The sequence below is a fragment of the Leopardus geoffroyi genome, chromosome E1 (genome assembly GCF_018350155.1).
Source record: "Leopardus geoffroyi isolate Oge1 chromosome E1, O.geoffroyi_Oge1_pat1.0, whole genome shotgun sequence".
Classification (NCBI taxonomy): domain Eukaryota; kingdom Metazoa; phylum Chordata; class Mammalia; order Carnivora; family Felidae; genus Leopardus; species Leopardus geoffroyi.
The window spans coordinates 54,652,017-54,677,147 of NC_059330.1; the positions used below are offsets into that span (position 1 = coordinate 54,652,017).

Genomic DNA, 25,131 nt, shown 5'->3' on the forward strand with positions numbered 1-25,131 from the left:
TTACATTGCAGAATCAAATCCCGCAGTGTCGATTTTAAAAGAAAAGAAAAAAGGAAGGCAACAGGCTCTCGGAGGGATTCCACGACTGGCTTTCATCGGGAGGGACTGTGTCCGGAAGCCCGAGCAGGGGGTTAATGCGGCAGGGTGGGTATGAGGCCGGTTGTAAAAGCGAGCAAGCAGGGCCACGGTCTGGATGACTGATAGCGAAAACGCAGGCCGTTGCATCAGCGGGCTGGAGTACGGCGGTTTATGGCCAGGTCCCACTTTAGCACAACCGCAGCTGCTCTTAAGACCCTCAAATGCACCATCAGTGGTTCTGAACTTGGCATAATGACCAAACTCTGCCTTATCATCAGAGGGGAGGAGAAGAACAGTGTGGAAACCAAAGGGGCTGAAATTTCAGCTGCTGCCAGGCGGCCCGGAGCCCCATCACACTCCCAGAATAGCCGGGCTGGGTTCCCGGCAGCCTCCGGCCGCACCGCAGCGGGGCTTCCGGCAAGGGAGACAGAGTCAAGGCCCCAGCAGCACGGGGCAGATCAGGGGGGACTGGACACTGCCCAGAAGCCAGCTTGGCTGGAGTGCCATCCGTGGTGAGTGCGGCGTGTGTGACGCTCCCGTGACACCCTGGCTTTCTCCCTCACCTCCGGGTCCTGGCTGAGTTCGAGAGTCAGGGTGCCCTCAAATCCCAGGCGGGTGGGGGCGGGATCGGCGGGGGTTTGGGGGCTGCGACTGGGTCTTTTGAATGCCATTGACTGAATCGTGTTGGTGGTTGGCGGGGGCTGGTGAAGGGCTGAGTGGCTCCGAAGGCAGGCTGCCCTGTGTGCAGAGGCGATGTGAGTGACTGTAGGGGCCAGCAGCCACCCGGAGAACAGGGTTGGAGAAGGAAGAAAGGCCTCGAGAGGGAGACACGTGGCCCTGCCATAGGCCAGGCAATTGCTCAGCACAGCATTGCCATGAGGCTGGCTTCTGAAGCGAAGGGACTGTCCCGAGAAGAAAGGGTAGCTGAGAAGAGGCTGGCTGTGCGCTCGAGGCCAGGTGCTCTGTGGCCAGTGTCCTTCTCCTGTGCAGGCCTGTCCAGATCCTTCGTCTATTTATTCCCTCCCAAAGATTTATTGAAGCCCTACTATGGGCAAGGCACCAAGGGAACAGAGATGGGTCAGATACCCATCTTTCCTTCAAAGAGCTTCTACCTGTAAGATGCATTCATTACTAAGGCAGAAGAGGGAAGAGCCGTATGAGAGGTGACAAAGGCACTCTGCAGCACGGCCCGGAGACGGGCAATCCGGTGGCGTTCCAACAAATGGGTTTTAGGCCAGGGTTTGGCCTCAGTCTTTAAATCTGTAAAATGGGGGTAATGATATCGGCTCTATTGAACTCATCAAGCTGTAAGGATCAAATATATAGAGAAGACACTTAAAAGTGGTACAGTGTTCTACAGGAGCAAGCCATTATGAGTACTGCGATATCAGACCACCTAGCTTTTCTCTGAACTTCCTGGCCTGGATTTCTGGCCCAGAGGGAGGTGGGGATCTGAGTACATGGTTCACAACAGCGGCAAGGCCAAGGCTAAACCCTGAGCCTGACCTCTCTCTTCAAGAAGGCAGCCTCACTGAGTTGCTGGCCAGTCAATCCAATATTCTGCTGATATTTACTGCCTTTTTGAATTGTGTGTATAAAGCACTATCCTGGAGCTTTGAATGAAATCAGAAGCCATTCCCCACCAAGCCTATCGGGGGTTAGAGAGGCAAGATGTTTATGCAGAAGATATAATGAACAACGCAGAGCAGTGCCAGATTAGCAAATTCAAGTTAGATGGGGAGCTCTAGGGGAGCCATGGGGTGGGGTCACCAGCAAAACATTCTGCGAGGAGTACAGGACTTTGAAGGGGGACTTGTTCAGAGAGACCCAGAGGGGGCATCCCGGACAGAGAACGGGGGGCAGCCTGAGTAAAGCCACAGGAAGGCAAGTCCGGAGCTGACCGGACTTGGGAGCTGACCTCTCAGGCTGGAGTGGCCATTTCCTATGGGGGAAAGGAAGGGGATGAGGCTGGCGTCTGGGTTGAGTGCAGGTTGCAGAGGCCTTGAATGCCGAGCGAGCAAGTTTAGTCTTTCACTTCAAGGCAGTGGGAACCAGGGAAGGTGTCAGCAGAGTGCCTGGATGAAGGCAGGGAATGTCCCCCAAAGGACAGGGGTTTGCAGGGTGACTGGAGGTGTTGGGGAGTGGTAGGAAGGCTGCAAGTGAGGTCACCAGTTTGGGGCCATTTAGCTGCTAGTAGGTGAAGGATATCCTGTCCCTGAAATGTTCTCAGATGTGGGGGGCGGGAGACCCTTCCTGAAGGTAAGAGGGAGCTAGATGGGGCACTGCGTATACGTTTCTTTTTTGGTTTCGGAAGGGATTAGTGGGCTGAGGGGCCTGAATCCTTGGGCCTTCTGCTTTGACCCTGGTTCCTAGAGTTACTGCCTGTTGACAGCTACTGTCCAGACCTGGGCACTCAGAGAATCCAGTTCCCTTCTCCACTGGGAGTTGGTTAGTGGCCACTGAGCCATGGCCGGAGGCGGGGGGGTGGGGGGTGGCGGTTGGCAGAAGCAGATTTGTGGCCAATGTGGATGGGCCTGGCGTCAGGTGACATTCCAGCAGGCTCTGCCCAAAGCCCACTTCCGGGTACAATTCCAGAGGGATCATCCATGGGCAGCCAGTTGCGGTGAATTAGTGTTTAACTTGCCTGCTCCCAGGACCCTGGCTTCCTACTTCTTAAGGTGCTACCTTGGTACCTGGGTCCTTAAAAACAAACAAACAAACAAACAAACAAACCCAGGGGGCACCTACTATATCAAGCACCGTTCCTATAAGCCTAAGAGAAAAGGAGACTTGGCCAGACAGAGTAGCCTGGGCAGTAACCAGTTAATATGGAGCCTGGGAGCAAGGAGAAGTCAAACGCACAATCTGTTTATCAGCCAGTTGTGGGGCACCCAGCCGCCTGGCACAAGAATCCAGGCACCTACCTGTCAGGGATCCAAGAGCCCCACCCCCAGCTCAGTGAGAAACTGTTCTCGCTTCACTGGGGCCAGGCCACAAGACCAAGGGCACTCAACCCCCAGGGACGGGGAGGAGGAAATGACTGCTGAAAGTGATTCCGCCAGCTGAAGCTGCATCCAGGACTCATGCTACCCATGCAAGCGGGTCTCTCTAGGAAGCACAGCTGACCTCTAGCCTCCCCTGACCACCCGGTGCCCCAAGCCGGGATATGGAATGTAGGGCATTGCTGGCCCCGGGCGGGGGTTGGGGGGAGACGGACTTTTCCAGAAGGCACTGGGGCTTGCCTGCTTCCCAAGGCCTCCGGCTCTGGGCAGGGAAGGTGCACACTGTTTGCAAGGCCCCTGCTGTGAGGGGAAGGTCTGCAGGGAACCACCCTCCAGGGGCTGCATCTCAACTCTTGCTGCTACTGTCCTGACCTTGAAACAATGGAGCCACCACCACGTGACAGACTCTGGGCCAGACCCTGGGGACCCAAGATGAGTGAGACATGCCTCCCTCTTGTGAAAGGCACAGTCTAGTGGGGGGGTGGGGGGGGGGCGAGTGGACAACGGTTAACAAGCTTGATGAAGGTACACTAGGGTCATGATACATCAATGATGCATGGTGGGCTGTGCGTAAAGGGGCAAGGCCCAGGGTTCTTTCTGGGGAAGGTGAAGAAACTTCACAGAGGGAGCCTGGAGCTCCCTCTGGAGGCAGGGTTGATTTTGTAAAAATTTTGGTCACAGGAAGGACAGGATGTTGGAGGAAGAAGGAAAAGCAGAGGTGTAGGCCCAGAGCATAAAGTTATTCTGATAACCGTAAAACAGAATTGAAAGGTCAGAGATGCAGCTTCTAGAAGAGTTTGGGCCCTTTTGGCTGACAGGACTAAGGTTCAGAGGGGGTGCATCAGGAAAGGAGAGGCTGACCTCTGGACACCTGTGAGAGGCAGGCTGTGCGAGGAACATTCTAGATCGGGCTTCATCTGGATGTTACAGCGAGATGTGGGGGAAGGGTTATCATGCCCATGGAGAGGGTGCAGGCAGGGTGCCAGGGAGATATGGTGACTTGCCCAGGTCACACAGCTGGCAGGTGGCAAAGCTGCTTCTGACCCCCGGGCCTTGTCAGTCCCTCAGACAATTGCGGCCATGGATAAAAGTGGTTCTGATGGCCCAGCAGGAACTCAAGCACTGTATTAGGGGAGGCGGGGAGCTAGACACTCCCCCACAATCCATCAATCCCGGATCTCTTTGCACAGCGGGTGGGCAGTATCCACCAGGGATGGCTTCCCAAAGTGTTATTTTTTGGTGAAAACCGGGAGTTCATAAAGGCTTAGATGCCTGTGGGTCATTAAACTGGGTGAAGGGCATATGGGGGGTGGGGCGCAGAGGACCCTGTACCTGGAGTCTTGGAAAGCAAAACTTCCCTTCTAGCCAATGCTGGCTGGTCCTGTCCAGAAGCACCCACGCCCGACCACGTGACTCACGGGGTGGGCAGTGATGGCGGTGGGGGCGGTACTCAAGATCTGGACCTCCCATCTAGCCACCCCACATCCAGCTAGGCCCTGCTCAAGGGACTCAAGCTGAGGGCCCCAGGGATCCTAGAGGCTGAAAGGGCCAGGTCATCTGCCCCAAGGGCCTTGCCTTGTTTTGAAGGCAGATCCTGTTCCAGAGTGAGATGGGGCGAAAAGGGACCCAGCAAACCGCTCTCAGAAAACTGCGCTACATTTCCACGGCTATCCGCTGCTCAAGGCTGGCAGGCCTCTTCCCAAACTCCCATCGGGTGGCCAGGCACCCCATACCGCAACCTTACCCCTGCCTGGGCAGGGAATGAGGTGGGGGTAGACTTGCCTCTTGGGAGAGGCCTCTGTCCCGGAAGGAGTTCAAGAAGCTTGAAAGCAAACTGAGATGTTGGGTTGGATCCACAGCTCACCGGCTTCCAGCCCATTTCCCCAGCCCCGCCCCCCGACTCGCGCTCAGAATTGGCTTTTCACACATGCTAATGAGCAACCCTCCCAGCAAACTGATTTGGGCATTAGCTGTCCTGTTCACGAAAGCTACTGGTCAGAGGCCAGAAGAACTTGCTGGGTCACTCTGGGCTCGCCCTCAGACACTGGAGGGTCGGGGAGACGTGGGGCAGGGGTGGAGTCACGGGAGGGAGACACGGAGTAGGGTACAACAGTGCAGCCGAACGCGCTCTTCCTCTTAATATTTAAAAGAAACGGAAACAATTCAGTGATCACCACACTCCCCAGACCTGCAAGCGAGGGCAAGGCACAGGGACGGAGGCAGGTTCTAGAAAACCAGGGCCCCACCGCCAGCCCCGGCCGCTAAGCAAACATTCCCTCCTGGAGTCGGAAAAGCCGGTGCGCGAGGGGAGGGGCAGGCCTGAGGTTTATCGCTCGGGCGGCTCCCGGTGCTTCATGGAGTTTGACTCCTGCTGGTCGTAGATTGAGGCACCCAAACAGCCCCGGAGGTACCCCCTCACCTTTCCTCGCGCCCTACCCCCCCACCTGGCCACCGCCGGACACCCGCTGCCTCCCCTCCCCCCCGCTACCCCTCCTCCCGGGCGCTCCAGGCTGTGCAAACACACCCCGCCGCCCGCCCCGCCACCGGCTGGCTCCGACCGCGCGCTGCTGGCGATCCCCCAGGCAACTCGGCGTCACGAGAACAGCACCCCGGAGACCCGGCGCCCTGCCCTCCCTCCGCGTCCCCTGGGCCCTAGCCAGGCCCAACAACCTCTCCCTTCCCGGTGCGCCGCGGCCCCTCCGGGCCTTCCGTGCCGGCTAACTAGGCCCCTCTGGGCGCCCGCGGAGCCCGCAGCCCCAGGGGAAGGCGGCCGGAAAATCTCCTCTTGTTTACTGGGCCAGGGACGTCCCAGACTGGCTTCGCTTCCCCATTTCTGCAGTTCCCTTTCTGCTGATTCCTGGGGCCGGAGGGGAAAGGGTGGCAACCCGCCGATCCACCCCGAGGCAGGGAGTGGGGGGTGGGGCGCAGAGAGGGGCGGAGGGTATCTGAACTCGTGGAAAAGTCCCGAGGGGTGGACTCGGAGTCAGGGCCGATGTGTCCCGGAGCGCAGGGACCGCGGGGGCCGGGTTAAACACTGTACCTCGGGGAACACGACCGTGAAGGCTAATTAGGACAAGTCGGAACAGGGAACGGGGACGCGGGGAGGGGAGCGCGCGCTCAGAGTTGGACTGAGTCTGGGGCGATCGCAGGAAATCCAGGCGCAGGGGAGTCGGGCCCAGGGCGACGTTTGCTCACTGTCCCGGGTGGACCTGGGCCCGGCCCACGCAGCAGGGACGCTCGCGGTTGGCCCTCCCACGCACATTTGGTGACCCCGGGGCCGGGGAAGGGCCGCGCGTGGAGGAGGCGGACAGTGGGTGTGTGGTGTGTCCACGTGTTCAAGCTCGGGGAGGGGAGGGGGCGCAGAAGGCGTGACAAAGACGGACTTTGTGTCTGAGTGTGCGCCTCGCTCCAGCCGCGAGCAGCGCGCTGTGCCCGGCGCGTGTGCCTCTCGGGCGAGCCAGGACGAAGGTGACGGAGGCTAGGTGAGACGCACCGAGGTGGCCCCCGCGCCTGGCCGTGCGTGCGCGCTGGGACATGCGGGGCGGGAGAGCCCGCCTGCGAGGTGTGCTGGGCTGCCCCCCAAACCGCTTTCCGGAGGGAGAGCCGAGCCCGGAAAGTGAGTGCGCGTGAGTGCGCGCGCCCGCGGGCGGGGGCGTGGCAGTAAACAGCAACAACACTCACTCCAGCTCCGCCAGAAACTCGGTGCTCCCTCCTCGGCCGGAAAGTGCGCCTCGCTGGAGCCTGGAGGTGAGTCGGCTGGGGGAGGGCCGGACGGGCTTTGTTACAGTGCAAACGGATTGCACATACCTGGAGCGCTGCGGCCGCCCGATAAGCGCTTGAATGGAGGTGATGTCACGGTGATGCCGGCGCCAGCCCACCCTCGCCCGGAGAAAGGAGCCGAGTGCGGGGAGAGGCCAGCGCTAGAAGGAGACACCGAGCGCGGCCAGCTCAGCCCAGGTCCCGGGGAGAGGCAGGCCCTGCGCCCCGAGCCCCGAGCCCCCCGCCCGGGCCCCGCCACCCCAGGCCAGGACTGCGCCTGGCTCCGCGCCCCACGCCGAGTCCCTCTCCCCCCGCCCGCGCCCGGCTTGGCGCCGGAGGTGGCAGAGTCGGGCGGGCGGTGCGTCCCAGGTAAGGACTCCTGCCTTCCCGCTCCGCCCTCCCCTCCGCCGCCTGGGTCGGGCTGGCTGGCGGTGGGTGCGGGCAGAAGCCCGAGGGCGGAGGACCGGGGGCGGAGGACCGCGCCAACTCTGCTCGGTCGCAGAAACTTTCCAAACCGGAGCCGGCTGGGGGACGGGGGTGGGGGGAAGCCCGGCGCTGTCCCGAACCCCACAATCGGTGCCCCCTCCACTCCGGCCGCCTCTCTGCGTGAGTCCACCGTCAGCAGTGACTTCTGGGCCGGCGCCCTCTCCGGTGCCCGTGGATGGGAAGGGCAGGTTTCTGTGGCCGGAGGGAGTCGGTGAGAGAGGCTGGGTCCCTGCTCATTCTGTTCCGAAGGCCGGGGGAGCGCCGGTGTAGACCCCAGGAAGCGGGGAGGGAAATTCTCCGAATCTTCCTGTAGGAAGTTTGCAATCAGCCCATCAAAGAGCCTCTACTGGCAGCTTGGCTGCTAGATCCCCGCTCCACTCCCCACCCCCATGGCTTTTCCAGGGCCTTTTGCAGCCGCAGGGGTTGGGTAGCGCCCCTCCATCCACCCGCCGGCAGTTCTACACCCCGGAGAAGCCAGTCATCTCAAAGGTCGCGATCTTGATCCTAAAGCACAGGGACCAGAATGTGTCACAATAGGGTTTTGTGCTTCTGGAGGTCCCCACCTTGTGTCTTTCTATGTTTGGGGGGGGGGGGGGATGTTGGGAAGTAGGGCACATTCCAGAGTGGCATTCCAGAGCAGACCCTTGGATTGAAGACTTCCACGTTTCAGAATACTCAGGAAATTTTGGCCCAAAGGCCCACTTGATGTGGAGTCAAGGATGAGATTCCCAGAAGCCCCTCCCTCCCCAACCTGGAGACCCCTGGACCTGAGTAAGAGGATATGGCCTAAGTACCTAAGTACCGGACTCCAGAAAGGGGGGGAGGGGAGTGGGGAGAAGGGAAGGAGGTGGGAGCATTGTAGGTAGGTCCTAGCGTTTCTTCTGCTGGTCTTCTCAGTGCTGGCAGACGGGGAGGGGGAGTTAGGAGGATGTTCTGTAGTATCCCTGGGTGAGCTTAGGTGCCTTTGAGGGGGCTATCAAAGGTCATGGCATCCTTAAATGTAACCACTGGCTGTGTGTCTTTATCTTACTCTGTATCCTTGAGCCTAGGAGATTCAGACCGGGGCAGTGAGAAGCCCATGGTGCCCTCTTCAGGATGGTCTCCCAGGCCCTTGGGGTTCTCAGATTCTGATGTGAATGGTAAGGGGTGAGGAAGGGGCTGTTCCAGAAAGGTGAGAGGGCCTGACCGCCTCTGATCAAGCCAGTCAGGGCCAGCTGGGCCTCTGAACCCACCGGTGCCTTGGAGGCCTCTCTGCTTCCCCCTGGAGAGGGAAAGAGGGAGGAAGGGGATTCTGGACTGGATTGGGCTGACTCAGACCAGAGCTGGGGGCTGAGTAGCTCAGCTGGGGAAAGGCCAATTTCAGAGGTGATTAAAAATATTTGTATGACTGATTCCAGGGAGGTGAAGCAAAAGGGCCCCTTTGTCCAGAAAATAATCTGAGACTGGGCTATGCCGCAGCGGTGGTGTAGGAGAAATTCATGGGGCAGAAAGAAGTCCCCCTCCCCTCCAGTCCTTGGTCCCACTGAGAATCTTGAAGCAAGGAGATGTGACTCCAGAATGAAGAAGGCAGGGGAGAAATGGGCACCGAGTCTGTTCAGCGAATGTTTTTTAAATGCCTCCTGTGTTCAAGGCACAGCGCCAGGTGTTGCAAGGATGCTAAGATAAACAGGTCTTGTCCAGTGCCCTCCCAAACCTTCCAGCCTCGTAGGGGAGACATACACAGAGAGTTTTAACCATCAAGGCTCAGAAGACAGCCGGGAAGTGCAGGGCTTAGGGACCTGGTGGAGGGAGAGTCTCTAGGCAGAGCTGGGTCCATTTCTAAAAAGTCCTTCCCCCTTCTCCACCATCTAAAAGATGGCATGGGTTGACTGGCTGAATCTGCACTCCTGGAGGTCAAAGGACCAGTGCTGAACTCTTTTGAGTTTCCTGCTCTAAATCTGCTGGCTTCCAGAGATCGCTGCCCTAGGCCTGAGTTGCTGTATTCCTATGTCTACCCTCACCCTTGAATTTCCAGGGGAATCAGAGAAATGGATTGTATCAGGGTGGGAATGGTTTGTTTCATCTGGGGCTGGTAAGTTTCAGGGCACCTGGGCAGTTTGGTCCCGGGATGGGGAGGAGGAGAGGAAACAAGTTCCTGTTTCCTTCTTTGGAAGTTCCCACACTGGCAGTGCTGAGAAGCTAGGAGGCTGCTGGATGCCATCAGGGTAAAGGCATGTACTCCAAAAGCAAGATGGACCCAGAAGAATAAGTGACGGAGGGGTTGCAGAGCTAAATGGGACCGGGCTTGGGGTTTTTTTTGTAATGATATGGCTGTTATCAGATATGAACTTGTAGTGAATTGGTATCCTTTCCCCTCACCTCCAACCAGTCCTTAGATTTTATTTTGGAAACGATCTCCCAGACCTGTCCAGTATGGCTTGTTACCTTTGGCCTTGATCTTTCAACAGGGGTGAACGTGTCCTCAACAAATCGATTGCCTGTGCTTTTTGCCAGATTGAAATTGTAAAGCACAGCCCTGGTTATGCCTCCTTGGTGCAAAAAAACAACCTTCTGTGGCTCCTCATTGCCTTCAGAAAAATGCCCCAAACTCCTTCCCTGTAGCATTTCTAGTCTGTCGCTAGCCACCTGCAGTCTCCCTTTACAAACTCAGTTCATACTTGAAGTTGATTAAATGCTGAATAAAACACTGTTGAAAGATCTTCTCCATTCTGTCTTTTCTGACCCCTCAGCGCAAGGCTTCCTCCTCTGTGCCTTGTGGCACCTTTTTCTCCCCAGAGGCAAATTCTGTTGTGGGGCACTTATTTTCTCATACCTTATTATGGCTCATATTTTCTCATACCTTATCTCTCATACTGGATTTTAAAAACCATCAAGTCAGGGACTGTATTTGTTCATCTTTGTAGTTTCCAGAGCTTGGGCTTTGTTCCCCTTCCCTCCCCTGGCCCCTCCCCCCTCAGATGCACAGTAAATATTTTCTGATTTGGAATAATCACCTGCTCTAAATGGGGACCCAGCGCAAGGTGGTGGAGGGGGGAGAAGTGCTTGAAGATGTGCAAATACCTGGGGGCCAAATCGAGTGGCTTTTCTCGGGGCTCACTTCCCCATCTCCAACTTTACCACAAGTTCTGGCTGCTTTGCTGTGAGCCCCAAACGCCCAAGATGGGGTTAAATGCTTAGGAACCCATAGCATGTAATCTGCAAATTATATCCCCTGGAGTGGTTCAATGTTCCTCCTTACCCATGAATCCTCTGCTCTTTCTTTCCGGCACTTGTAAATATGGTTTATGCGTTATTGATTTACGATTACACAAAGTCTCCTACAAAAGCTTATTTAAATGTCGATGCAGGGGAAGGCACGGTGCTTTTGCGTTACAAGTTAAGAGAAACTGAGCTCTGTGACCGTGCAGTTTTTTAGGAACGCAGTAAAGATGTTAGTTTATGAAGAGTTAACGATAGGTGGTGTCTGGGGGAAGGAAATAGCAAGCTTAACTGAAAAATGAAGTAGCTCAGAAGGTCGAGATATCGACGGTAATTTCAAGGGGCTTGTAGGATATGTATTAAAGGACTTTGAAAATTGATGCGCTTTTATTATGTCAATTTCACTTTCTCCATGAGTTTCTATTTTCCCTGATCCAGTAACGATACTCTTCCACTTCTCAATTATGGAGAGAGGACGTTTCTACTGACTGGGATACGGGACTTTTGTTCACCTGTTAGAAATTGGGTAACGGGGTGGGGGGGGGGGCACCTGGGTGCTCAGTTGGTTAAGCATCCGACTCTTGGTTTTGGCTCGGGTCATGGTCTCATGGTTCGTGGGATCGAACCCCACGTCGGACTCTGCTGACAGTGCACAGCCGGCTTGGATATTCTCTCTCCTGCTCTCTCTGACCCTTCCCTGCTCGCTCGCCCGCTCGCCCTCTAAATAAATAAATAAATAAATAAATAAATAACTGAGAGAGCAGGTTAACCAGGGATGGTGAAAACATACGGGGGTAGGTATCACCACCCCCAAAGCAGGAAGAAAGGAAGTGGGAAGAGGCGGATCATGCCATTCCCCCACGAGCCGCTAGCGGTCATTATCAGCCCAGGAAAGCTTGGTTGCTGTCTTTCTGGAGGGTTCTATAGGACCCCAGAAGTGAGAGAGGAAGAGGCAGGGTTACAACTAGTTACTTGAACATAACGGGTGATATGATGTGCAGTACCTACGTTTCATAGTATTTTTGAACTTGGCTTTTTTTTTTTTTTAAGTTTATTTATTTTGAGAGAGAGAGGGAGAGAGAGAATCCCAAGCAGGCTCAGCGGTGTCAGTGTGGAGTCTGATGCGGGGCTCGATCCCACGGACCACGAGATCATGACCTGAGCTGAAATCAAGAGTCAGAGGCTTAACTGACCGAGCCACCCAGGCCCTTGAACTTGGCTTTTTAGAACATTTAGATTCTCTGTTCTCCAGGTAAATGTAAAGTCTCTCTTTGGACAGCTCACTGATTGGATGTTTCATTTCTCAAGAACCTGACACGTTCTTGGCCTCCACTTCACACAGGGAACATCAGCTGTTCTTGAGAGCGGGGGTTTCATTTTCTTTGCTGCTTAGCACTTGGTTGAGCCGCTGTTGGGACTGGTCCGATGCGGAGTACGTAAGAGTAATCAGTTACCTTCCTGGTATGAATGAAAAATCTCTTTTTTGCCTTCTAGCTACTGCGCCTTAAAGTCTTCCATGATAGATGAGTTCTTGCATTGCCCTTGTCTGGTTCTTGCTTTTAAAATGTTAATGCCTCATAGGAGGATTTTTGCATGAAGTCATTAAGTCCCTAGCTGATAAATTCGTTTATTTTATCCTTGACTCCAGCCATTGAGCTAGACAAAGAAGTTTGGATTCTGAAGAGGAGAGCTGGCCTGAAAAGTGGGCAGATGAAGGGCAGAAAAGGGAGGTGACAGGGAGGAATCCAAGGGAACTGTCTTCTTCATCTTTTCTGGCCGCAGGCTGCACCCTGTCACGGGTGCTCGTTAAGTACGCGTTGCGTGAAGGAGTGCGTGGCAGATTGGCCATGGACGTGGGCGTCACAGGGGCAGAGTTGAGGGGCACGGCATCGGGCCTGTTGAACTCTGGGAGTCTCAGGGCAGAGACAAAGTGCTAAATGGGTGGTATGCTTGGTTTTGACTTGCTCACAAACCCTCACACCAGCTACCAGAGCTCAGGGAATATTCGGATGCTGGATAGGCTAAGGGAACAGGGAACCTGAAAATTCAGTGACACTTTTCTCCTTTTCCATGACGAGGGACAGAGATGACAAATGGGCTTCATCTCACTTGCCTCTCTGGTCAGTCGATATGCCTCCCGGGAGTTCTGTGTCAAGAAGGATTCTGAAGCTCAGGGGACAGTCTCGTCATCAGCTTGCACTGGCTGCCCTGGTTCAGGAGAGGGGAAAGCAAGAGACCTGTGTGTCCGAATCTGGCCGGCCTTGGAGGACTGATTTTACCTTTTCTTGCTCTATCTCTAGGGACCCAGCTGGAGCCTGGCCTGGGAGCCAGGATGGCCATCCCTAAAGCCTTGCTGACATGCCTGGGGCTGCCCCTCTTCCTATGCTCAGGGGCCCAGGCCCAGAATCACGTGCCACCCGGCTGCAGCCCGGACCTCAACCCCCTCTACTACAACCTGTGTGACCGCTCTGGGGCTTGGGGCATTGTCTTGGAGGCAGTGGCTGGGGCGGGCGTTGTTACCACTTTTGTCCTCACCATCATCCTTGTGGCCAGCCTCCCCTTTGTGCAGGACACCAAGAAGCGGAGCCTCCTGGGGACCCAGGTATTCTTTCTGCTGGGGACCCTGGGCCTCTTCTGCCTCGTCTTTGCCTGCGTGGTGAAGCCGGACTTCTCCACCTGTGCCTCTCGCCGGTTCCTCTTTGGAGTTCTGTTCGCCATCTGCTTCTCCTGCCTGGTGGCTCATGTCTTTGCCCTCAACTTCCTGGCCCGGAAGAACCATGGGCCCCGGGGCTGGGTGATCTTCACCGTGGCCGTGCTGCTGACCCTCGTGGAGGTCATCATCAACACCGAGTGGCTGATTATCACGCTGGTCCGGGGCGGTGGCGAGGGCGGCCCTCCAGGCAACGGCAGCGCTGCCTGGACCACGGCCTCCCCGTGTGCCATCGCCAACATGGACTTTGTCATGGCGCTCATCTACGTCATGCTGTTGCTGCTGTGCGCCTTCACGGGGGCCTGGCCAGCCCTGTGTGGCCGCTTCAAGCGCTGGCGCAAGCACGGGGTTTTCGTGCTGCTCACCACGGCCACCTCCATCGCCATCTGGGTGGTGTGGATTGTCATGTACACTTACGGCAACAAGCAGCACAACAGTCCCACCTGGGACGATCCCACGCTGGCCATTGCTCTTGCCGCCAATGCCTGGGCCTTTGTCCTCTTCTACATCATCCCTGAAGTCTCCCAGGTGACCAAGGCCAGCCCAGAGCAAAGCTACCAGGGGGACATGTACCCGACCCGGGGCGTAGGCTACGAGACCATCCTGAAGGAGCAGAAGGGCCAGAGCATGTTTGTGGAGAACAAGGCCTTTTCCATGGACGAGCCAGCCTCAGGTAAGTGGAGGAATCCCCTCCCCACCTGCCCATCTTTCCTTCTGCACTGTTTGTGGCAGGACACGGGGCTGGTCTCCTGGGCAGAATGGAAGGTTCTCGGGTTTATCTGTAATTTCCTGCCTGAAACTCCCTGAATTCCAGATTTGAAAAGTTTTTTTTTTCTTCCTGTCCTCCTGTAGTTCATGAATGTATTTTCACTCTAAAATTTCAAACACCACGGATAAAACTCCCCTCCCCCACCCAGCTGTCTTCCCAGTTCTACTCCATTCTTTCCTGTTCCATCTTTAGAACGATAACCACTGATCGTGTACCTCCACAGGCCTCAGTTTCCCCACTTGCAAATAATGGGGCTGATAATGGTTCCTGTTAAATAGGATTCTTGCGAGGAGTAAATTCATGCATGTGCTCGGCACTAGGAAAGTACTCTAGAAGTATTAGCTATTAGCTGTGTGTATTGCCATTAATTTACTATTGTTAGTACCCTTCCAGGACTTGTTTTTCTCTTATGTATACATTCATAGTCTCGGTTTCTGTTAAAAGTCTTCCCAGCTAAGATTTTCTTCTTCTTTTTTTTTTTAATCTTTATTTATTTTTGAGAGAGGGAGAGAGAGACAGAGCGTGATCAGGGGAGGGGCAGAGACAGAGGGAGACACAGAATCTGAAGCAGGCTCCGGGCTCTGAGCTGTCAACACAGAGCCTGATGCGGGGCTCGAACTCACAGACCACGAGATCATGACCTTAGCTGAAGTCGGATGCTCAACTGACTGAGCCACCCAGACGCCCCTCTTCTTTTTTTTTTTTTTAATGTTTATTTATTTTGAGAGAGAGAGAGAGAGAGAGAGAGAGAGAGAGAGATCCAGCAGGGGAGGGGCCGAGAGAGAACGAGAGAGAAACCCAAGCAGACTCCAAGCTGACATCATCCAGCCGGACGCGGGGCTGGAACTCACAAATCGTGAGATCATGACCTGCGCCGAAATCAGCAGTCGGACGCTTAACTGCTTGAGCCACCCAGGCACCTCAGGATTCTGTTCATTTTAATAAAAGCTCTGTGCCACATACTAATCTAAGCAGCACCCACTATCCAGCTGGCTTGTCCCCAAGCTCCTGTCACGGCTCTTTGTTAATGGGATGGGGCTGTCCTGTTGGAGCCCAGGACTAGGGGTGCCGGCCAGCCATACAGCCTTGGAGGGGTCAGGCTGAGGGGGTTCTGGAATTGGAAGAGGCAGGGGTGGGTGAGGTTTCTGCAGCCTGTGCCAAGCCCCCTCTGGGAGTAGCTGGAGAAGCAGGCAGTGGGGGTGGGGTGGGGGATGATTCTCTGGGACCCTTGGCCAGTTGAGTTCCCAGTTTCCCAAGGGAAGAGTATTTCTCTGGCATTTGTGAGTCTAGCCGTTACTGAGCACCTACCGTGTGCCACGAGCCGCGCCTTTGCTGATGTGTCCTGTGGCGTGCGGTCTCGCGTGCTTTCTTAGCCAGCTGGCTACAGCCCCTTCACCCGACATGACCAGGAACTAGAGGTACAGAGCCCTGACCCCAAGCCCAGACTGGGCTGATGAAGATGTTTGGGGGCTTAAGGCTTTAATGCCTGACTGTCAGTCACCAGCTCTGGGATCTCTGCTAGAGGTGCGAGCCAGAGGCAGGGAAAGCTCTAGAATCAGAACTCCCTGCGTCTTTACAAACTGAGATGCCCATAATCTCGATCTGGGGGAAAGGAGTGATCCTTGTCCTGCCTGGCACTTGATCTTTGATCTGCCCACTGGGGTGGCCCTGGGCACAGGTGCACATACCCGAGCAGGACCGATTGAGCGCTTTGTGGGGGGAGGGGGATGGGGCAGGGGGCAATTGGCGAGGCTGGCGGCGGGGGGGGGGGGGGGGGGGGGGGGCGGGGCTTGTGTGCACACTTGGGCAGGACCTTCCCTGCTCACCTCTGCTGCCTGGCCCGGAGGCCCCAGCAGTACTCAGCCTTTGTCCTCTCAAGGCAAACACTTCTGGGGCTGTGAGGGTTTTTCTTTTTCTTTCTTTTTTTTTTTTTTTTTTCTAAATGGAAAAATCAATGGAGCCGGCCCAGCACTTAGGAAGCCAGCCCTGTATAGTTGTGGTCCCTCAGAGCCACGGGCCATCAGTCTGCAGGAGACAGACAGCCGCCCGCCTCTCCTTGAGGCACAGCCTGCTCTCGGGCCCCAGGGGTTGGTCAGCAGCTTTCCTCCGACACCCTGGGAACCCCAGCAGGGGAGAACAGATCGGGATGCCAGCCGGGCCAAGGCCCGGGGAGGTATTCCTGGAACTGAAAATCATTCTGGAAACTTGCCAGCGTGCCACAGGACGGGAGGTACACTCAGTCCTCCTGGTGGGGCTCTGGGCCGTGGGGTCCTGGAGGGTCAGCATCCAGTTCTGCTTTGTGACGACGTGAGGAGTCTCAGGCTGTGGGGTCTCTGCTGTGCCTACCCTAGTGTCTAGCAGCTGGCCTGCAGTGATAGAGGCCAGCGCTGGAGCCTGGCCATCTTGGAAGGCGGCCGAACGAAGGCCCATGTGCCCCTCTTGGCCTCTGGCCCCGCAGGGCGGATGGGGATGTGGAGGTTGCTGACAGGAGCAGTTTTCTTTGCTGAAGTGGGGGGAGGGGGTGGTCCTCACACGGCAGGGAAGCCTGAGGGGAAGGCAGGCAACATCCTGCTTGCCTTGATTCCCGACAGAGGCATGCTGGGCTCTTGAGGGGCCCCCACACCTGCAGCCTTACCTCCAAGCTGGCCAACCCCGGCCAGCTTCCTCCCTGGGTTCGATGTCATCCCTGGGCAGGTGAGACCCCCCTCTTCCCTCTGTGTGCTCCCCTTGGGGAGCCCTGCCTGAGAGTCCAGCCTCCAAATGGCTCCTGTGTTTCTTTGCAGCTAAGAGGCCGGTGTCCCCATACAGCGGCTACAACGGGCAGCTGCTGACCAGTGTGTACCAGCCCACCGAGATGGCCCTGATGCACAAAGGCCCGGTGAGTGGGGTCCCAGGGTCTCTGTGACCCTGCTGGGGTCACGGAGCCCAGCCTGAGCGGGCAGGTGCAGAGGCCGTGTGGCCAGCACAGGGTGGGGTGGGGTATGGATGGAGAAGGCTGGCTTCTCCCTCTGATGCATCAGGCTCAGGGAACCAAGCGGGGCTCCTGATGCCCTTTTTCCGGAGTTGTATACACCGCCCTCAGCTTCACCGCAGTGGGACCTGCCCCGTGTCATGGAGCGTCGCACGGTGACTGGGGCCCCTTGCTGTGGAGAATGCAGAATAGGCCCTCTTTGAGCTGGTGGAGGTGCCAGCTTTACCCTAAGCAGCTTAGGGAAGGACAGAGGAAGGTCTCAGCCAGGTCGGTAGGTAGGTGTCATTCTTTGGTGCCCCCAAAGGCACAGAGGACCCCAAAGCAGATCCAGGTTAGTATTAACTCCTCAACCACAGCTGTCCCAAGAGGGCCCAGGCTCCCTTCCCCCCACAGGCAGGAGGAGGCAGCTCTCAACCTCACCCCTCCACCCCCCAACAGTGGGTTCTGGAAACCAGATGCTCCATTAGCCAGTGGGGGGTGGGAACAGGAAGACAGGGGTTTAGATTCTCACTCACTCCATATATGTTCCTTCTCCCGGGCTGGCAGTCACTGTGGGGAGAGGTCAGTGACCCGCCTTGGCAGGATGCTGGGAACCGGAAACGAGGGAGGTCAGCGGGGTGGTGTTCTCATCCCGCCCCCCTTCCCTGCCGTGAGCCCTTGGGGTGGGGGGCAGGGTGCAGTGAGCATCTGAAACTTACAGTCCCAGACCCTTCCTTCTCCCGAAGCTGAACATGCAGCCGGGCGCTGGGAGGGACAGGGAGTCTCTGAAGGACACCGAGTCTGCTGGTTACAGCCTCCGAGGCTGTGGAACCCCTCCCTCTCCCCCACCCCTGGATCCTTCCTTCAGCGGATGCCGCAACCTTGCCACCCTTCACTCACCTGTGCACCTGAGTCCTGCTTCCCTGAGTTGGGGGTAGGATCTGGACGGACAGGGATATTTTCTCTGATGTGGTGATTCTCAAAACGTGGTCTCCAGATTCCTCAAACCCATCCCCCCTCCCGCCCCCAGCATTACCATCACTGGGGAACTTGCTATAAATGCAAACTGGATGGGGCTGGTGGTTAGCATCTCTTCAGTGGTATCATCTTGATAACTTGGAATCTGCCACATGGGGAGTACCCGCCCACAGAAATCAGTGGAAGGTTCCCTCCCTCCTCACCCCAGGTAAACATTTACCAGGCCACCACTGGGTTGGATCCTGACTAGGTGTCGGCTGTGGCTTAAACTGCCCAGGTGATTCTGTTGCACACCCAGGTTGGAGAACCACCCATCTAGATGTCCCTGGAGCTAGATGTCCCCCCAGAGCAGCTGGGGGTTGCAAACCAGTGGGAGGAGCACCCGGGGCCCGAACCTGGGTGCAAACGAGTGGAAGGACCGCCGGGTCTGATGAGACAGAAGGCAGCTTGGGACCCTGAAGCGGCAGGGGTTTCGTGGTGGGTCTTTCTGTAGCGATAAGGCAGGTGGGGCAAGGAGTTCACCTTCCCTCCAGGGTGAGAGCTGGGCCGGGTGCCTCTGGGCCCTTCTCACCCCACAGTTGTCTCCCCCCCAACAGGAATAGGGCCATCACAGCTCTAGCCAGGTTCCGGGCAGAGAATTTGTTGTGTGTGTGTGTGTGTGGTTTTTTGTTTTTGTTGTTTTGCTTTTTTGTTCTTCAGTTTATTTTGAGAGAGAAAGAGAGAGAGATGCGGGAGGTGCAGAGAGAGGGAGAGAATCCCAAGCAGGCTCTGGGCCAACAGTGCAGAGCCCGATGTGGGGCTCGAACTCACGAATCCGGAGATCCTGAAGATCCTGATCTGAGCTGAAACCCAGCTTTCACCGACTGAGCCTCCCAGGCGCCCCGAGAATTTGGGTTTTAAGTCTCCACATCTGACTAGCCAGCCCAGGCTTCAAGATGAGAAACGTGGGCTAACCGAAGGCCGTCCTCGGCCAGGCAGACAGCAGCTGTGACACTGCCGGGCAGTGTAGTGCCATTTGGAGGCCTCCGGGAAGAGTCTGGGGAGATGGGGCGCCTGGGAGCGTTACCAGGCAGGCAGTTGCACTCAGTATGTGGTTCACCCTCCACTGGGCCCCAGGATTTCCCTAAGGCATTGGGAGCAGGAGGGAGGGGGCTTGAGCAAAGGGTCCTTCGGAGAATAAGAGTGAAGCCCCAGGACCGTCTGAGGTGACAGGCGCCTCCTCTGTGTCTAGAGGCCTGGAGCTCTGCAGGGTGAGGCTTGAGGTCAGAGGCCAGCCCCTCCGCTTCCAGAAGTGGGGACACCGCTGGGGGAGGCGGTGGGGGGAGCAGGGAGGGGGCAGCTGGCAGGCACGGCCCCGCAGGAAGCAGAGTGTTTGTGCGTCCGCCCTGGCGGAACCTGGCTGTGAGACCTCCTGTCCTTCCTTCCAGTCTGAAGGAGCTTACGACGTCATCCTCCCACGAGCCACCGCCAACAGCCAGGTGATGGGCAGTGCCAATTCCACCCTGAGGGCCGAAGACATGTATGCGGCCCAGAGCCACCAGGCAGCCACATCGCCGAAAGACGGCAAGAACTCCCAGGTCTTTAGAAACCCCTACGTGTGGGACTGAGTCGGCGGCCAGGAGAAGGCAGGCAGATTTGGGGAAGGCCCTGCGGGGACCTGGCCCGGGAGAAGAGCCCACTGCTCTCCTACTTCCCTGACCCCTCAGTGGCTCCGGGCAGCTGTGCCCCAGAGCCAGGAAAGCCCTTCCTGTCTGCCAGTGTTTGGGCGGGTGCAGAGGGGGGTGTCCCAGGGCCCCCCTCTCCCCCCCCACTCCTCGGTGTTTGTGGAGTTGAGAAGCTCACCCTAGCTTCACGCTCCAGCCAAATAGTGTTCTTCTTGGGGGTGGTGGCCAGTCCGTGCCAACACTTTCTGGAATCTTCCAAGAGATTCCTGCAACCTCGAGAGGTTTCTCAGGAGCGTCTGTCCTGGGTCTTGCTCCTCTGTGAGGAGCAAGGGTGCCTAATAAACATGTTTTTGCTTTAGTAGCCCTTCCTCTGGGAATGTCGTTTCTGACCTGGGCTCTTGGTCACCGAATGGGCCTCCTCCTTTACGGGCTGTGGGTGGTTCCTCTTTCTCCCTCCAAATCCAGTTCGTGTGAAAGCTGCTGCCGATGTTTCCTTCCATGCAAGCAAGTAGCTGACGCCTGTACCCAGGGAAGGAGTCTGCAGCTGAGCCTGGGTAACCCTGTCGCGTGCAATTAGAATGAATTCGGGGCCCAGCTCCTGTGTGGGGTCTAGTCCAGCATCTGCGTTTATCTGAAATCAGGCAGTTTTCCTCTGGGACCCCCTCTACCTGCCATACGTGAGGCCAGAGCAGGGAAGGCAGGGGCCCGCCATCAGGCAGCTCTGTGGGTAAGGTGTGGGTAAGGGAAGCTAGGCCGACTTCAGACCCTCTTCGGGGCAATGGCCGTCAAGGTCCTTTAGGGGACGAGGTGGAGAATCACCGCCCCGTGCCATTAGAGCACGCTGTGCACCGGGACTTGTTTACAAAGTGGGTTTCCAAAGGTGGAAAGGGTCGGCCGGTTCTGGTTGGTTTCATCCCTGGGCAGTTATTAACACGTTCACTTGCTCAGTCCTTTACTGTAAACACAGCCTTTCCACATCAGCTCATTTTATTTTTTATTTAAAAAAAAAAGTTTTTTAGTGTTTATTCATTTTTGAGAGAGAGAGAGAGAGACAGAGCGCAAGCTGGGGAGGGGCAGACAGAGAGGGAGACACAGAATCCCAAGCAGGCTCCAGGCTCCGAGCTGTCAGCACAGAGCCCGACGGGGGGCTCGAACCCACAAACCGCGAGATCTTGACCTGAGCCGAAGTCGGATGCTTAACTGACTGAGCCACCCAGGCGCCCCCACATCAGGTCATTTTAAACCTCGTAGCTGTCCAGAAAGATGGACAGGACAGTATTCTGTCCTCTTTGTGGAGTCAGCATCCCAGAATCCTGCCATTGTAGGGTTGGACAGGGCCTTAGAGGCAAGTTAGGGGTTTCGCGGTCCTGGGCCCTCTCACAGGTAAACAGACTGAGCCAGAAGAGGCCACACAGCCTCTAGAAGTGGCCACCCCAAGACCGGCCAGGTTGTCTTTGAGACCCATCTTCCTAGGCCTACCCTGGGATGGCCAGTGGGCCCCAGTGGCCGGGGCCTGGATGAGCAAAGTGCTTTGACCCTTGAACACCGGCTCAGGGCTTTGCAAAGGGGCTGCCAAACCCGCCCCTCCCAAGCTTGGGAATGTTTCTCCCCAGCTGGTCAGAAGCTATTTTCTGACACCGGTTGCAGGGAAAAAACAAATGTCTCTATTGGAAGGGAGAGAAAGGTTGCCGGAAGAAAAACAAACTTCTCCCAGAGTTTCCCTTCTATGTCAGATTGCACCAGCCCCCCGGGGCCTCAGACACTTTTTTTAGTAAAAGTCAGTGCTTGGGCCCCGAGCGGTAGGGGGGTCCCCTTTGACTCTTGTTCTTTCTGGTTGCTTTAGGCTCAGTCCCCGCAAAATAAAACAAGATGGTAGAAGCCCTCCTCCCTGAACCACACGCCGTCCTGATGTCCTCAGGCCTCTGTCCAGGCTGGGCAGGGCCCAGCACCTCTCCCGCCCTTGTCATTGGAGCTGGGAGGGACCGGAGGCCACCACCCTGAAGCAGTGGACTGAGTGGGTACCTGTGAAGCCCCGAGGTGTGTGGCTGGGGCCGCAGGGCCAGCCCAGCCTTTCCTGGTCCCCAAGTGACTGAGGCCACAAGGATCTGCAGAACTGCTAGGCCTGCCTCCGTCCCCCGTCAACGCCCTTCCCCCCCAGTCACAGCCCGTGTGTCCCCATGCTGTGGTTCTCCAGATGGCCATCCTCAGATGCCCCGTCTTCACGCCCTGGGCCTTCCGGCTGTTTTGGTGTCCAACATCAGCTTGCCCCGCCTGCGCCTGGGTGAATCTCCTCCGTGAGTGTTGGGAGCAGAGCCCTGGCGGAACTTGGCTCCTGTCTTTCTCTTCAGGGCCTCCTGCCGCCACCTGGACCGTGGAAGGCCCCTGAGCTGGGACAGAGCTCAGCCCGAGGCCGACGCAGACACCGCTCCTCTTTGCGGCTTGTGGGTGCTGGGTCTCAGCCCCTTTGGTGCTTCCCTCACGTGCCCCTTTACGCCACAGCCCCATGCCTTCCCCACCTGCAACCGACCGGGGTGCATCGAGACACAAGGTGGGGTCTGGGGCCGCATTCTCAGGGGCCGGTTGAGAGTCCCAGGCCACGTGGGTTGGGGTCTCAGCTGCTCACAGAACTGGGACTTGGCTGGGGTACAGATCTCTGCTGGCAGTGTTCTCTCCCATGACATGCTCCAGAGGGTCCTGATGGCCACGGAGGGAAGGGAGGGGGGGCATCCTTTAGGACCTGATGACGGTGGCACCGAGGACGGAGATGTGTACAGCTGGAGACTCGTGGGGACGAGGTCTTCTGACTTGGTCCTGACCCTCAGGCAAGAGTTGCCTCTGGGGGCCCAGGGTGAGGGCTAGAACCAGAGCAGGACCCGACCTTGCCCTGTAGTCCGCCCACCGCTCTCCAGCGCCACCCTCCTGCCCCTAAGCAGGCTGTGCCTTTGTTAACTGGAATATTTTTCCGGAGCTAAATTGGGCTAACAGGTCCTGCAGAGAGAGTAGGGCCATAGACTGTGTGTGACAGCACCCCCCCTCCCCCCCCCCCCCATTACCGATCCCTGTACTGGGTTACTTACCTCCATGAATGGAGCATTACGTCCCTCTGACGGAGGGGAAGGGGGAGCTCTGTGCACCCCAGGCTTCTCTTGATCTAGGTTAGCGGCCCCAAGATCCCTCACAGTGAATAAAGGCACTGTCTTTGCTTTTCAAAGTGATAGTCTCCTGTGAGTCCTGGCCCCGCCAGGCAGTCCCTAAGAGCAGCCTGCGGTGAATGTGGGTTTGTTCATAGCCTGAGTCCTCCAGGGATCCATGCGTAGGCTTGGGAAGATGGGCTCCTGAAAGACACAGGCCACCCTGGCTTAGTTAGGGACACCCAGTGGCCCTGCTCCCTCCAGTCCTTGGCCAACTGGAGACAATAGGTGTGTTTTTAGGAGAAAGGTGCCTTCCCCCAAATGGTCCAGCTACATCACAAATGAGCCTGGAATGGAAAAAAACTAGAAGAGTCTAGAACCTGTTGCCGTGACATCAGACCTTGGTAAATTTCACACCGACCAGCCAGTCAGCTGGAAGCAGAGTAGTTTGGACCCTCACTGCTCAGAATCAGATGACCTCATCCTCTGTGAGGAATTAGAACCACAGAAACCCGGTGTGTTCATTGAGAATTTTTCTGGGATTTCATAATACATATTTGTAACCTGGTCACTTTGCCTTCTAGACCAATCGAGGCTGTTTGATTCCAACGAACTTTTTCTTGGCTAGGGATTTATTCTAAGGGAGCAAACTGAGCCTCCCAAAACAGCCAAAATGCGTGGCCCCGCCCGCACCCCCACAAGGTCTGGGAATGTAGGGATGGGGCGACAGAGGAGGACAGCCCCTCTCATAGTCCTGCGGCAGCCTGGTATGCTGGAGGTCATCACTGAAATACAAGAGCTCCTGGGAAGGCAGACAAGGCGGGGGGGGGGGGGGGGGGGGGGGGATGATCGGTACCTCCCCTGAGAACCTGCCAAGGGCACGTTTTGGTTCCCTGTAATTGTTTACACCTCACATAAGAGAGCAAGAAACAAACAGGCGAAGTGACTTGCCGGGGGTCATGTCCTCCAACCCGTTTTCACCAAACCTAGCCCTTTTCTCTAGTTCCATGGAGTCTGCAGAGATCAGACTCAAGTTCAAGTGACCAGATTTTACTTCCGGTCTGCCGTGTGCCTCCTGGGCCCTCCCGGAAGCTGCAGCCCCCGCCTCACAGCAGCCACATGAATTATTTAGTACCTGCGCCTGGCAGGGTAATGCTGACCTCACCCTCACCCTTGGGTTGAGGGTGTGGCTCTGACCTTCCTCTCACTGAAAAAGGGATACTAACGGGTGGAGGCTGGAGTGGTGGACCCCTCTGTGGGGTGCGGGTGAATGAAAGAGGTCCGGGGAAGGAAATGAGGACCAGAAACCAACTGCCCTGTCAGCCGGAAGCAGTTCCGCAAAGAGAGCGTGACCCAGGTATCAGTCAGCTATGGGTTTCGGATCCCATTGCTTGCTTAAGTAGCTGTGTGACCTTGGGCAGCTCCGTTTGCTCACGGGTAAAACGGAAGTACGAATACCCCGAGTTGGTTTTTAGTGTTCTAGCTCCTCAAGTTCATTCTGTGAAAGTCACAGCCAAGGCAGAGCTTCCAGGAGCTAGCCGTCTAGTGTTTTTGCTTAGACACAATGGTTTCTCGGCCAGATTTCGCTGAATGCTGTCCTCCAGAGGGTCCACCTTCCCTTTTCTCTGCTGTCCCCCAAAGGTCCCAGGGAGGTTGGGATAGCGGGTTGCTTGGATTGGAGGAGGATGCTAAGGAGAGGGACAGACCTCCCCCAGCAGCGGTTGTCAAGCCAGGTTTTCAGAGGGTCACCTGGGGCACCGGAAGTCAAGAAACCGCGCTGAAGAGGGGGGATTGAACTGCTTTCAGTCCACAGCAAATGTTTACCGAGCTCCAACTCTGGGGACTCACAGCCTAACTCCTCCTTTGCCAAGTCAGACGCGAGGGCTGAAGTGGACGTGGTGGCAGCGGGGTCCCTCCTGGATCCGCAGCGGTCGGTCGGCCTTAGGCAGGTGGATCACGCTTCCACCAGCGGCCGCTTCCCGCCCCCCAACACGGCTCCACGCTCCTCAGGTGGGACCTGGCTCTTACTGGCTCCTCGGACTCTGCCTCACTTTCCTCATCTGTAAAATGGACCCCGAGCCTCCAGCTCTGCTTAAGCCATGGAGGTGAGGCCCCCGGCAGTTTGAGAGGTGACCCCAAAGCACACGCTGTGCTGAGGGCGCGCCCTCGCGTCCTCAAGGTCTGGCGCAGAACTGGGTGCACGCAGGACTGTTCCTGGAACAGAGATGCGGGGGCCCGAATCCCAGTGGCTTTCCGCTCGGTCCCCAGGCCCCTCCAAGCCACGGCCGGGGGCGCCCGATTCTGACCCGGCCGCCCAGAGCGAGCACGAAGGCTTCGGCATCCGACGGCGCCAACGGGGCCGGGGGCCTGCGAAGGTTTCAGGGAGCCGTTAGCCGAGCGCACCCG

General features: G+C 56.9%; 1 protein-coding gene across 5 annotated transcripts; it reads left to right on the plus strand.

Annotated features, from left to right (window-relative positions):
- Positions 1-463: 463 nt before the first annotated feature.
- On the plus strand, positions 464-23,291 carry GPRC5C (G protein-coupled receptor class C group 5 member C). 5 transcript variants are annotated; one of them, XM_045490827.1, is made up of 5 exons: positions 464-590; positions 12,824-13,906; positions 16,786-16,880; positions 19,358-19,507; positions 21,438-23,291. In XM_045490827.1, the coding sequence occupies exons 2-5, from the start codon at positions 12,856-12,858 to the stop codon at positions 21,468-21,470; spliced, it is 1,329 nt and encodes a 442-aa protein (XP_045346783.1). In that variant the 5' UTR covers positions 464-590; positions 12,824-12,855; the 3' UTR covers positions 21,471-23,291. The 5 variants fall into 5 exon arrangements, with proteins under 5 accessions (XP_045346783.1, XP_045346782.1, XP_045346784.1 ...); XM_045490826.1 differs by lacking the exon at positions 464-590 and adding an exon at positions 6,018-6,827; XM_045490825.1 differs by lacking the exons at positions 464-590; positions 21,438-23,291 and adding exons at positions 6,868-7,208; positions 20,060-20,668.
- Positions 23,292-25,131: the final 1,840 nt, after the last annotated feature.

Bases quoted from the DNA above. Each gene is read 5' to 3' on its own strand.
- GPRC5C (XM_045490824.1), top strand. From the start codon at position 6,941: ATGCCGGCGCCAGCCCACCCTCGCCCGGAGAAAGGAGCCGAGTGCGGG. The intron at 7,209-12,823 runs GTAAGGACTCCT...CTCTATCTCTAG, and splicing joins GGGCGGGCGGTGCGTCCCAG to GGACCCAGCTGGAGCCTGGC. The intron at 16,881-19,357 runs GTGAGTGGGGTC...CCTTCCTTCCAG, and splicing joins CCCTGATGCACAAAGGCCCG to TCTGAAGGAGCTTACGACGT.